The sequence below is a fragment of the Corythoichthys intestinalis genome, chromosome 16, assembly GCF_030265065.1.
Source record: "Corythoichthys intestinalis isolate RoL2023-P3 chromosome 16, ASM3026506v1, whole genome shotgun sequence".
Taxonomy (NCBI): Eukaryota; Metazoa; Chordata; class Actinopteri; order Syngnathiformes; family Syngnathidae; genus Corythoichthys; species Corythoichthys intestinalis.
In genome coordinates, this window is record NC_080410.1 from 12,354,517 (window position 1) to 12,367,189 (window position 12,673).

Sequence of the window (12,673 nt, forward strand, 5' to 3'; positions counted from 1 at the left end):
TGAGGAGTAATGTTCTGTCATGACAGATCTCAGCTACTCTCAAGTTTAACCAGTTTGCATTATTTTATTGCAATGTTTTCCATTATTCAGATTTGTTTCAAGACTACAGTTACAGTTAGACCTCACTTTGATGGTTAACGTAGTTATTGCAATTTTGATGTTTTATCACAACAGATTAAGGTTTATTTACATTTCAAAAACCAGAAGCCATTCATTTACGAATGTGATTGCACTTTAGTTTACATATTTAAATGTTCAGATATTAAGATTTGAATGAGGCAAAATAACATGCTTTTTCTCTCAAATATATTGTGATAATCATTTGTTTCGGATGTACTGTAATTATTTTCTGTATAAAAATTAATTTGGTGTTCAAAGTCTTTTTTCAAACTTGAGTCTTGAAAAAGACGGGGTCATCTTATAATCAGGGCCGTCTTATACTCGGGCCAATACGGTATATATATTATTTTTTTTTAAAAGTGCCATGGTCCGGTTGTGGACCGTGGTCCGCTAATTGAGGACCCCAGCTATAGTGTATACACAGAATTATACAGACAGAATTTTTGGCAAGAGTCAGAATGTTGTGGTTGTTCAGTGTTTGTTATTCGGCCAGATTTTTTCATTTAGCTATTAAGTTACCTTTACAGCCATTTGATCTCAGAACACAAAGCAGACTGCAGTGCAAATAGGGTACTAATGTAGGAAGTTGTACAATATTGATGGTGCTGTGGCACTGCCGGCATATAGTCATTAAAGGAGATTAGCTGCTTCTTTTCAAACTCTTTATTAACCAGCAGATGAGGAATTACACAGTGAAGGTTTTACATTGTCAGAAAAAGTCTAAAACACAGTGCGTTTTTAGTTCGGAACACAATGTTTCCCAAGAGGCCCTAAGAATAAATGGTCAGAACGGTGGCCTAATGAACACTTAATTGTAAACATATGCTATATAGGGACTAGTTCTAAAAACGTACTGTGTAGGATGGGTGTTTGTTCTCGGTAATGGTGATTTATGAGAAGTATTACTGTGAAGAATTGTGAGTTCTCCTTCCCACACTTTAGCCCAGAGGCTTTTAGATTTACTGCAGCACTGCAGCTCGGAGACCAACTTATAGCAAATATCTGGATTCCTTCTCAGAGAGCCTCAGTCTCTTATTTTAAGTTAAAGCCATTATTCTCAGAATAACTCTGCACGGCATGGAGGAAGATAGTGAAAGCATATGCCACAATAAGTACTGTGTTGGTCAGTGAAGCATAGTGTATTTTACCTAGCAGCACTTGAGTCTTATTTAAGCTCTTGTCCTTTTTCTATTTTGCTTCATGCTTTCACATAAAATGTTAAGCCGCTGCTAAATAACTGTCATCCGTCTACGGAAGTGAACAATCGTTGGCAAACTAATGAATTATTGAAAGGAGGGTTTCTGTTGGCCTATTTGACTGCATACATTCTAGGAATGATTGAAGGTGTGAAGAAAAGGAGAAAGAAATATTTACAGTCTCTCCTTCTCAGCTGAAATTCTCCAACTTTAACGCTTTTACACCCGGGCAAATGTTTCTTCATTTTTTTATTATTTTCCTCCACGCTATACACATTGAGAAGTTTTTATTTTTATGTTTTTTTTTCTCTGTTTGCCTGAAATGTAATGTGTTTTTCCTCTGGGAGAGGTGACTTTCTGTTCCCCTTTTAAAACCAGAACTCAATGTTCTGCTAAGTTCATGTTTTTTTAACTGAAGTTTGTAAATCCTTGTGATATTGGACCAAAATTATCTTATGTGGGTGGCCTTGCATAGATTATTTTAGACCGGAGATGCTGCATTTTTCATGTATCTTTTTTTCTTAGTACGCCTATATTGGTGCAGACTGATCTACCAAATGTAAAATACATGTGACGCATGCTGCACTGACACAAAAATAAATACTGTATGCATCGCATTTTGCGGCGAAGTGCAAGGGTGCATTCTATGAAAAAAGAACCCTGAGTCTTTTTGGGTGGGATTTTTTTCCGAAGACACATTTGTCTTTAGGTCCAAAACTACAAAATAAATGCCAATTTATGTTGTATTAAACGTGCCAATTAAAGTGCCTGCGACAGCATAAAAAAATCTTAAATAGCATTATTATGTGAATTAGAATTATATTTTGAGACGATTTGACTATATACAACAATTTGGCTAAGTGCAGATGATGAGAAATTAGTCTTTTAATCTGCCGTTTAGTCACGCCTGTCATTACAGTGCTCTAGCGTCCCCAGTTGGAGGATGACGTGGGCAGGGTCACGATTTCAGCTGATTTAGAATCCAGCCCATTGAGAAGGAAGATTCAGAACGAAGAAAATATGACACAGAGCAGCAAAATGTCATCATTGTTTCAATCTCTCTACCCCAATATTTTTACAGAATATTCTTTTTTCCCCAATTGCTAAATAAATGGTATGGTCATGACAAATGACAGTCTTGTGCTAATATGAAATATTAAAAATGGATTTATGCAGTACAACAGGGCAAAATTACTGCATAATGGTCAAAACTAGGGTTGTTCCGATCATGTTTTTTTGCTCCCGATCCGATCCCGATCGTTTTAGTTTGAGTATCTGCCGATCCGGGTATTTCCCGATCCGACTGTTTTTTTTTTTTTTTTTGCTCCCGATTCAATTCCAATCATTCCCGATAATTTTTCCCGATCATATACATTTTGGCAATGCATTAAGAAAAAATTGAATAAAACTCGGGCGAATATATACATTCAACATACAGTACAAAAGTACTGTATTTGTTTATCATGACAATAAATCCTCAAGATGGCATTTACATTATTAACATTCTTTCTGTGAGAGGGATCCACTGATAGAAAGACTTGTAATTCTTAAAGGATAAATGTGACATTGTATATTGTGACTAAATATTGCCATCTAGTGTATTTGTTGAGCTTTCAGTAAATGATACTGTAGCCATTTAACTGTTCTACCCAAATGCATGATGGGAAGTGCAACCATGACTATGCGTAGTGGCACCAATTGATATATCTTCTCTGCGTTGGGAAATAACTTAGAGTGTTAGGGTAGTAGTTGATCTTTTTCTTTCTTCCCCACATTGCTACCCACGATATTTCTAATTATTGAGAGAGGGATTGTAAGGCTTTAGCCAATTAAAAATGGCTCCAAAGGCTGCCAAAATTCACTCTACTCATTTTACGCTGCCTTTAAGCTCCATATATAGGTGAAATGGCGCCATTATAGGTTGAACGCGACAATGCGTGAGTGGGTCGTGCAGCGCATGCATTAATTGCGTTAAATATTTTAACGCGATTAATAAAAAAAAAAAAATTATTACCGCCGTTAACGCGATAAATTTGATAGCCCTACTTTAAGCCAAAACTAAAGACTCTGGATGAGTGTAAGACATTTTGTCTGTAACATTAAATATATTTAGATAACGATTTAATAAAAAATATATATATATTAAAAAAAGGCATGTCCGGTATTTTTTTGCCGATTCCGATACTTTGAAAATGACGTGATCGGACCCGATCGATCGAGACATCTTTAGTCAAACTGTTGCTTGTTGCACCTCCCAAAAAGTATTTTATGCCACTGGAGTTAGTCCAGCTTTTGTCAGTTCCTTGCCCCGGCTTCGAAGACGGAGGAAACAGCATAAACAAAGCAGGAGGCGTGACAGATTGTCGACATGCAAACCCGAAACGAGCGGCGTTTCCAAGTCTTATTCACGCTTTTCGAAAACGAAAAAGCACACAAAACAACCCCGGATCATATCACGCGGCGGAAGGGTTGACTGTCTTCACCGACAACTTGCGGCGAGCAAGTTACAGCTCGTCGTTCCCCTGCTGCGTGCAGTAGTGTTCGTTGAGGGGAAAGCAGCTGGAGAATGACCGCCGAGCGGCTGTTCCAATCTTTTTCACCTTTCAAAAACGAAAAAAAGCACAAAACTACCCCAACTCATCTCACACATGGGGGCGAGGGTGACAGCCTTCACTGATCGGCGGCGAGCAAGCTCGTCATTCCCTTGCTGCGGGCAGGAACGCTTGTTGTGGGGGGAATCAGCTAGAGAATGACCGCCAGACAAACCGGCTGACGTCCGAGGAGAGTGTGGCTGCCCGAGCCCAACCCGAGGATAGTGGTCTATAAGGCTGCAGCTATCGATTATTTTAGTAGTCGATTAATCAATCAACTAGTTAGTTCGAATAATCAAGTAATCGTATTAGGAGCATTTAGTGCGTTGCAGAATAAATTCTTGGAGATGTAAAACAAAGAATTGCTAAGATTGCACTTTCAAAGAGCATTAAATGCAAATACAAAATAAAATTCCAGAGTATTTATTCAAACTATGCAGAACTGCACTTTCATTTAAAAATAAAATACCTCAGCTTGGCCTCAAACGGTATTAAAAAATAATAAATGAATCAGGATCTACTGTAAGTACAACTTAAGAACAATTGGCTGCATTGCAAAAGTAGCTGTAAAATGTTAAGTTTTTTTTTTTTTTTTTTTTTTACAATACTCTTAACAAATCGTTCAACACAAAAAAAAAACCTGAAAAAAAAAAAAAAAAACAACCGCCAAATATACCAATAAACTAAATTAGAAATGCATAAAAAACATAGTCGCTCAAACAAAAACTCACCTTATATTGGTCTTAACAGGGATCAGTGGGATTCAGCCATGTTAAATGAATTATGTCATATTCACGGTTGCCACTAGAGAGCAGTGAATCCACCCAAATCAATAAAACTAAATGCAAACATTTTCAAAACAAATCATTATAACAGCACTCTAATTAAACGACTACTTGAACCAGCAAAATTTGATTTGATTAATCGAATTACTCGAGTTAATTGATTAATCGTTGTAGCACTAGTGGTCTATTGCCGGGCACACGAAAAGGGCAAAGGGTCTGGAAGTCTGGACGATATGGCAAACCGCAGATGAGAGCGGGGGTTTCACGAGCATAAGCAGAGTATAGCGGTCTCTCGGCTGGCACGCGAAGAGGACCGAGGGGGGAGTGCGACAAGCTGCCTGTTGTCGGCCGAGTGGCTTTCTCGGTGGACAATCAGCCACAAAATGCAAGCTACCTCCTTATTAAAACGTGTGCCATGATTCCAGTATTTCACATCATACAAAACACTTAGTTACTCACTTCCTCGTAAGCAATGGTCCCTCAGTTGTCGGACTTGTTTTGGCCAATCTCCGGGATGAACTGGAAGTTTTAGGAACCCAAATAGGCTCACATACCTCTTCCTGGTGCAGCAACAAAAACCTGCAGCACATTTAGCTGGTGTGATGTGAAAAATAAATGAATTACTCTGCAAAATCAGCTGAATCCGCAGTCCATCTGCATGCTACAAAGCAATGCTGTACTATGAGATTCTGACCCGGTGTTCTGCCAAAATGTCCTACATCGGCGAAACGTTAAAAGTATGCGTACGGATGCTTGCGCAAGCGCGCTGAGCATTGTGTAAGACCAGGGCCGGCGCTAGCTATTTTGATGCCCTAGGCATAAATGCTTTGTGGTGCCCCCCCCCCCCCCCTTCCACCAATACAAGACAAAACATTCAGGGATTATACGGTGAAATTTTGTTTTGAACCATGGTACAAACATTTTCTAAATTATGCAGGCTATTTTACATCTGAGCATGTGTACAAATGGAAAACGGATGTCGCTAGCGAGGCCTTAGGGACGCCAAACTGATTCGCTTTCTATGGGCCTACTCTGCAGTTAGCGAGCTTGTGTAACGCAATCGCCACACTCGCATTTGAAGAGGTTCAGTGGGACAACTTCAAGCAAGCATGGGTTTTTGGTAGACATGGAGGAAGGCCTATGCTGAGACCAAGAGTTTTACGTCATGTACTTGGAAAGAAATCGAACTATTGACTTAACATGTAAACCAGGTTTTTCCTGATTATCACATCACTGAAGTGCACGTAAATGCGTCAGATCTCATTATTGTCATTACCTGGTTATTCCCAGTCATCAGATTATTGTAGTCATGTAAACGTAGCTGATAATAAATAAACAATTGTTTAAAAACAACAACAACAACAACAACATTCTTACCTGCAAGTGATGCGTGGGCATCATCTCGCTCCTTTTTCCTCTTCCTTTTTTCCGCCCCCGACTCTTGTTGTCTTTTATAGAGTTAAAAAGAATAAACTTCTGCCAAATTTGCGACCGAAGCATAATGGAGCAAACCACTAGGGAATTGGGGGGGGGGGGGGGGGGCACCAAAGATAGACTGACGAGAGGGCCGTTGCCTGGCACGGCCAGACTGTTCTCCCTGTATTTTTCAAACACTGAGACACGAGTCATTGACAACAGTCTGTCTTGCGCTAGCCATGTTGAATAAACTCCGCTCTCTTCGTTTGTTTCCTTTCGCGCACAAATCCCTCGTCCTACCCTCGTCGTTTTACTAACGTCACGTCTGCCCGTCGCTGATTGGTCCACTCCGCTGTCTGTTTGCTGTGGCTTGCTCCGCCCTGGAAATTGTATCCGCTGAATGGTGGCCAGACTCTATAGACCCTACTCACCTACGTCACAAAATGTCGCTGTTTCCGGCCGCCATATTGTACCTCTTTTTCAGACCTATTCTCATTGTTTTCAATTAGTCGAGCAAGTTATAGAGCAATTCATGGAAGCCCCGGTGTTATCTGACGCTGTAAACTCATTGGATCCGTTGCATAAAAGGCGTTACGTGGAAAAGCTTCAGTTTATCCATTCGCCAGATCCGTATTTGATGCCTAAATCGATGTTTTTCGACCCGCTGGCTTCGCCTGACATCTGATATCCTGATATTTACAACTATCTTGTCCACACAAAATCAGCCTATTCTCACGAAAGTTTGAAAAACTTTAAGAGCTTGGAGGCTTATAAATGCTACGTTGCTGGTTGGGTGAAACAGGTCCTCGTACACGAAAATTCGGTAGGAATCTTGTGCTCGGAAGGTGAGTTACGAAATTTTCAATTCAAAATCTTTTGTTCTTGCTAACATCCACTGTCAAGTCTAATGTATTTCATATCATTTGTCAATGGAGCTAGGGCTTTTAATGTTTATATGGTTTAGCGATAGCACTCTCACTATATACATATATAATACGTAATAAATATGAAGTGCGATAGCACTACTCCAGATTGTCCCTAGTTGAATTTATTTTTTGGCTTTTGACCTCAATAGTGAAATTGTAAATTAATTGTATGACAACTGTCTGATTATCCCCTTATAATTATATATTTTCAGGTAGTTCATTCACAACGTCTGAGTGTATGTTGTCGGCGATTAGCCTAGCAATGATCTTAATTGTGGTTCTCAGCCCAAAACCCTCTAAATATATATTAAATGCATCTTACCAGATATAAAATGACTACTACGTAATCTGTGGTAGTCGTTTGGAGCCCAGTTTTCTCGTCGAATTGCAGCAGTCAATCTCGGTCTCCTCTTCGGGTCTCTCGGAATACAGTAAAAATTCAAGTCTCTCCGTCTATCTTCTCTGTTTTTGCAACCGACCGCCACACACGACTTCACCATTTTGATTATTAATGTTAACGAGCAGAAAAACACGCCATAATAGGAGGAATTTACGAAGCGCTAATGCATTAACATGACTAGTATCCGGACAACATGGCGCGGGGGCGTGGCTGTGACGTCACGTGAGTAGGGTCTATAGCTGGAACAGCGGTGAGTCTTTCTGGTGTACCAGGCAAAGAGGGCCGCACAGGAGATTTTTTGTGTGTAAATAATGAGCCTATGTTACTTATACTTTATTGCTTACATTTATCAGTTATAAGTTTTATTTTAAATACTATATATTGTTGTTATTATTTCAATTACTATTTTTTAGGATTTTTTTACAAACTTGATTTTTTTGGTGCCCTACGCGCAGTGCGTGTTATGCGTATGCGGAGCGCCGTGTCTGTGTAAGACGTTTCACCACGTAGTAAGGAATGGCCGAACACCGGGTCACGTCGCATTCGCATTCGTCCTCAACCCGAGACTGGAGCCGGAAGTTACTCAGTCAGTAAAAAAAAATTGAATAAATAAAATGATTGCTTCCGCACACATACAAGTGGTCCATTTCATTCAGAAGCATAAAATACCGCGTGAAATATGAAATAAACATGTTTTTTGCTGTCATAGGCACTTTAAGGTTTAACAATTGGCTCCGTGTAAGAGTCAGAGTTGAGGCTGTAGTTGAGTTTGTGGCTGGTGACATTATAGTGTTGATAATGTTAATTTCAAATACATGTCACCCTTAAATGTCTTGATTTGCAATCACATGAATATCTGAAAACATTACCTTTCTTTGGACGGGGGTGGGGGGTGGAATGTGCTTTTGTGGCATCGGCTTCCATCAACTTTGGTAATGATGTGACGATTCAAATTATTTCTGCTGGGACAAACCGCGGTCGTCCGCTAATTTTTATTTTCTTAGCTGCAAGGATGTTTACCGCTTGACTACTGAGGGTACTGTTTGTTAATTAGCGTTTGGAGCTTAGTGTGATCAAACAACAGAGTGGGGTTAGGACCTGAAAATATAGCAATGCAATCTTTTGATGTTTTTGTCGGCTACTGAAGGTTACCTAATGGACGAGGTGTCTAACAGCATTACACCATCACTTGGGTAATTAATTATCTGAGTCGAGCAAGAAAGCAAAACCAATACTGTAAGAATATATTGCTGAATCTGCCTTTTCACCTCCTCAGCTAGAACACTGGCTCCTAGTGAGCTGTTGATTTAGTAATGAAGGACAGTGGGGGGAAAAACTCCACTTTTATACAGTACCTATAACAGAGTAGCAGTGGAATATAGAAAAACAAAAGGTTGGCCTTGCTGTGTTTTGATTGAAGTGATGAGAGAAATGTAGTTGAAATCAATAGCATGAAATTCATTTTGTTGGTACTAATTATTTAAAACTGTTACTTGATTATTTACTCAGAGTATCTAATAATATTTTGCTACCTCTTTCCTCCATTTTCTTATTGCTTTTCAGTTCTCGGTGGTCAAGAATCTCGCGCCCTCAGAAAAATCAGTAATATGCTGGAAGTCATCATGAAGCGGATGGACGCGCTGTCTAGACTTGGTAACACCAGTGAAACGCACAAGTTGGATGAGCTTGCCTCCGTCCTTGACAGGTACATCGAATGTGTCTTCTTTACTGTTCAGGCTCAGCTGTAGAAGTGTTGTACTCATCTTGTAGAAGCAAATATTTCTGCTTTCCTTGCAGCTATTTTAGAGTCTTTACTGCAGCTCTCGGATTATGACAGTTAATTCTACAGTACAGGGAAAGCCTGGGCACTCAGTGGTCCTTATAAGCTTCCATTCCTGAGATGTTTTAGGTGTAGATATTTCTGAAGTAAAAATTCAGGACATGCATAAAATACTGTAACTAAAAATAAAATGTAGTTCGTATTCTTATGCCGGTCAAATAGTCTCCAAATTATTGCCAAATAGTTCTGAAATATATTGTTTAAATGAATTTATTACCATAGATTAGGGCTGTCAAAATTATCGCGTTAACGCGCGGTAATTAATTTTTTAAATTAATCACGTTAAAATATTTGACGCAATTAACGCACATGTCCCGCACTGTTCCATGTCAGACAGTATTCTGCCTTTTGGTAAGTTTTACAGCAAGGTTGTTTGTGCTGTCTAACAGCGAACTCTTGTTGTCGCTTTGCGACATGGTTTATTGCTTTCTTGCCAGTTCAATATGGCTGCATGACGTCTCGGGCTGACGCCTACGTTGTAATGTTGTGCTTATATGATCCTTGGACAAGATTTGTCCGTAAGTATGGTTGTTGTAAAGAATGTACATATTATGTTAGTAAGCGAAATGTTATATTTTTTGTATGAGACGCTTTTTGTTTATGTTTAGTGAACCTGTATAGCGTGCTAAGCTAACGTTGTTGCTAATGCAATGCTTGTGTACTTTTTTTTTTGTAGTTTCACTACGGTCTAAAGAGAACAATGGTTTGAGGCCATTTTATTAATAAATCAGATGAAAAAGGAAGAAGTCTGATTATTAAGGCGTCGTTCACTAGCTGTCTAGCTTTGGAAAAAGTAGACGCTTCGGAGTGAGGATAGCATAGACAGATTTAAATGACAGTAGAGTGAAATGCCCACTACAGTCCTTATATACCGTATGTTGAATGTATATATCCATCTTGTGTCTTATCTTTCCATTCCAACAATTTATTTTTACAGAATATATATATAATTTACAGAAAAATATGGCATATTTTATAGATGGTTTGAATTGCGATTAATTGCGATTAATTACGATTAATTAATTTTTAAGCTGTAATTAACTCGATTAAAAATTTTAATCGTTTGACAGCCCTACTATAGATACATGTATATTATAATTAATATACGTACAGTTGTGATTAAAATTATTCAACTCCCACAGTAAATAAGTGTTTTTGCAAGTTTGACATGCCATGTCAAATAGACAAATACAACTGAAATAACAAAAATATTTTAGGGGAATATTTCACTTTATGGCCTTTCTGTGATTACTTCATTGAAAAAAAATATTCAACCCCTTAGGTATGCATAACTTTAGTACTTAGTACAACATCCTTTGCAACAATAACATCCTTTAGATGTAAAGCATAGCTTGCAAGTTTCTTGCAGTGACCCACAGGTATCTTTGCCCATTCCTCATTGGCAAAGGCCTCCAGTTCATTACCATTTTTGGGCTTGCGTGCTGCAACTGCCTTCTTCAAGTACCACAAGAGATTTTCACTGGGATTTAAGTCTTTTCGATGGCCACTCCAGAATCTTTTAGCACTTCTTTTGCAACCAAGATGTGGTAGATGTTGAGGTATGCTTAGGATCATTGTCCTGTTGGAAGGTCCAACCTCACCCAAGCCTCAGCTTTGTCGATGACTGCATGGCATTTGCATCCAAGATCTGCTAGTATGGAACTGAATTCATAATACCTTGCACACGTTGAAGATTCCCTGTATCTGAGGAAGCACAACAAACCTAGAGCATGACTGACGCCCCACCATGCTTCACAGTAGATAGGGTGTTCTTGTCTTTATAGGCATCATTCTTTCTCCTCAACAAGTACCGTTGATCCATTGGCCCAAAAAGTTCCAGTTTGGTCTCATAACTCCAGAGAACAGTATCCCAAAACCATTGTGGTTTGTCCAGTTGTATTTTGCCATATGCCTGGGAGTTCTTGCATGGAAGCCATCCTTTCGCAGTGTGCGTCTTATTGTCTGGGATGAAATCTGAATACCTTCCTATGACATGTCCTGTCATAGTTCCTCAGCTGTCACCCGGGATTTTTCTCCACCTTTCACTTTAGGTATCGCACAGCAGTTGCAGACAGTAACCTGTTTCTACCAAGCCCAGGTAGCGTTTCCACTGTGCCTTTAGCTTTAAACTTGCGGACTATGCTCCCAGTTGTGTCTCTTGAAATTTTTGTCCTTTTGCTTTGTTTTTATATTCATATCCTTGCTTATGAAGTCAAATGACCTCCTCTCTGAACTTTTTTGACCATTTCTTGGACTTCACCATGTTGTAAAGATGTCATTAACTGCCAAGAAGAGCCATGTGTCACGGTCCTTTTAAATCTTCTTAATTGCTGCCTCAGTCCTCAGTGTGCTCAGGGAGCTTGTGTGTCAGCTCAGACACATGAAAAATTAGAGGGAACATTGGGGGGATGAATAATTTTGTCAATGTGGTAATCACAGAAAGGCCGTTAATTGGAATATTTCCAAAAATATTTTTGTTATTTCAGTTGTATTTGTCTATTTGACATGTCATTATTTGATGTTATTATAAACAAGATGAAAAATAAATGTCAAACTTGCAAAAACACTTATCCACTGTGGGGGTTGAATAATTTTGAACACAACTGTATATGAGTTTAAAATCCTTTCATGCACGAATAAAGATTTTTTTTAAAACCCTTACAGGGCATTCATCGGTTGCCATTGACGGAGCCAGACGTCTAATCCATTTTAACTGGGAGGAGCGAATGCCGTCAATGGACCTGAAACATGAGCATTCACCACCAGTATTCCCTGTTTAAATGATTTTGACGTCAGTCCCCCTCAATGGCATGCAATGAGTTGAATATTGTACAATGGAAAAAAAAAACTCAACCTTAGAGTGTTAGGAGTGTGTATTTCTGTTTTTATTCATTTTAATTTCACTAATTTAGTTTTCACTAATTTAATAAATGTATTTTGTAACTGTACAAAAATAAAATAAAAAATACAATAACAAAACGACTAATAAAAACAACAACAACAACAACCACCCTAATCATAATTACTAATATTTAATTTTTTTCAAATGACCTAAATAGTCATTTGCTCTATAAAGGGTTAAAGTTCATTGGTGTGTCAACTTTTGAATAGCTGGCCACTGTAGTGACCACAATCTCTGAGAGGGTTAACTAACAGAACAGACATCCCTTTTTGTCACAAAGCACAAAAAAGCGGTTTAGATGACCCGCCCATTTTTGAGTCTTCGGAGGGGGTGCTGGAGAGTCTTCCCGCATTATACTAGGAGACTGCACTTCTAACATAGGCAATGATATTAAGACCTATAACCAGGGGTGCACATATTTTTTTTGCCCAGGTTCTCAGAGGAGGACCTGGAGATGTGACTTGGTCCTCATTGAGCTTGAAAGGCGACCCGCCTGA

At 39.0% G+C, this 12,673-nt stretch overlaps 1 protein-coding gene across 1 annotated transcript in view; it reads left to right on the forward strand.

Moving 5' to 3' along the window:
* Positions 1-12,673, forward strand: part of LOC130904522 (alpha-1,6-mannosylglycoprotein 6-beta-N-acetylglucosaminyltransferase B-like) — a 143,502-nt gene that overhangs the window by 21,585 nt on the left and 109,244 nt on the right. The window contains exon 3 of the mRNA XM_057817336.1: positions 8,998-9,139. Coding sequence (XP_057673319.1) covers positions 8,998-9,139 — 142 coding nt within the window. The remainder of the gene's footprint in view (positions 1-8,997; positions 9,140-12,673) is intronic.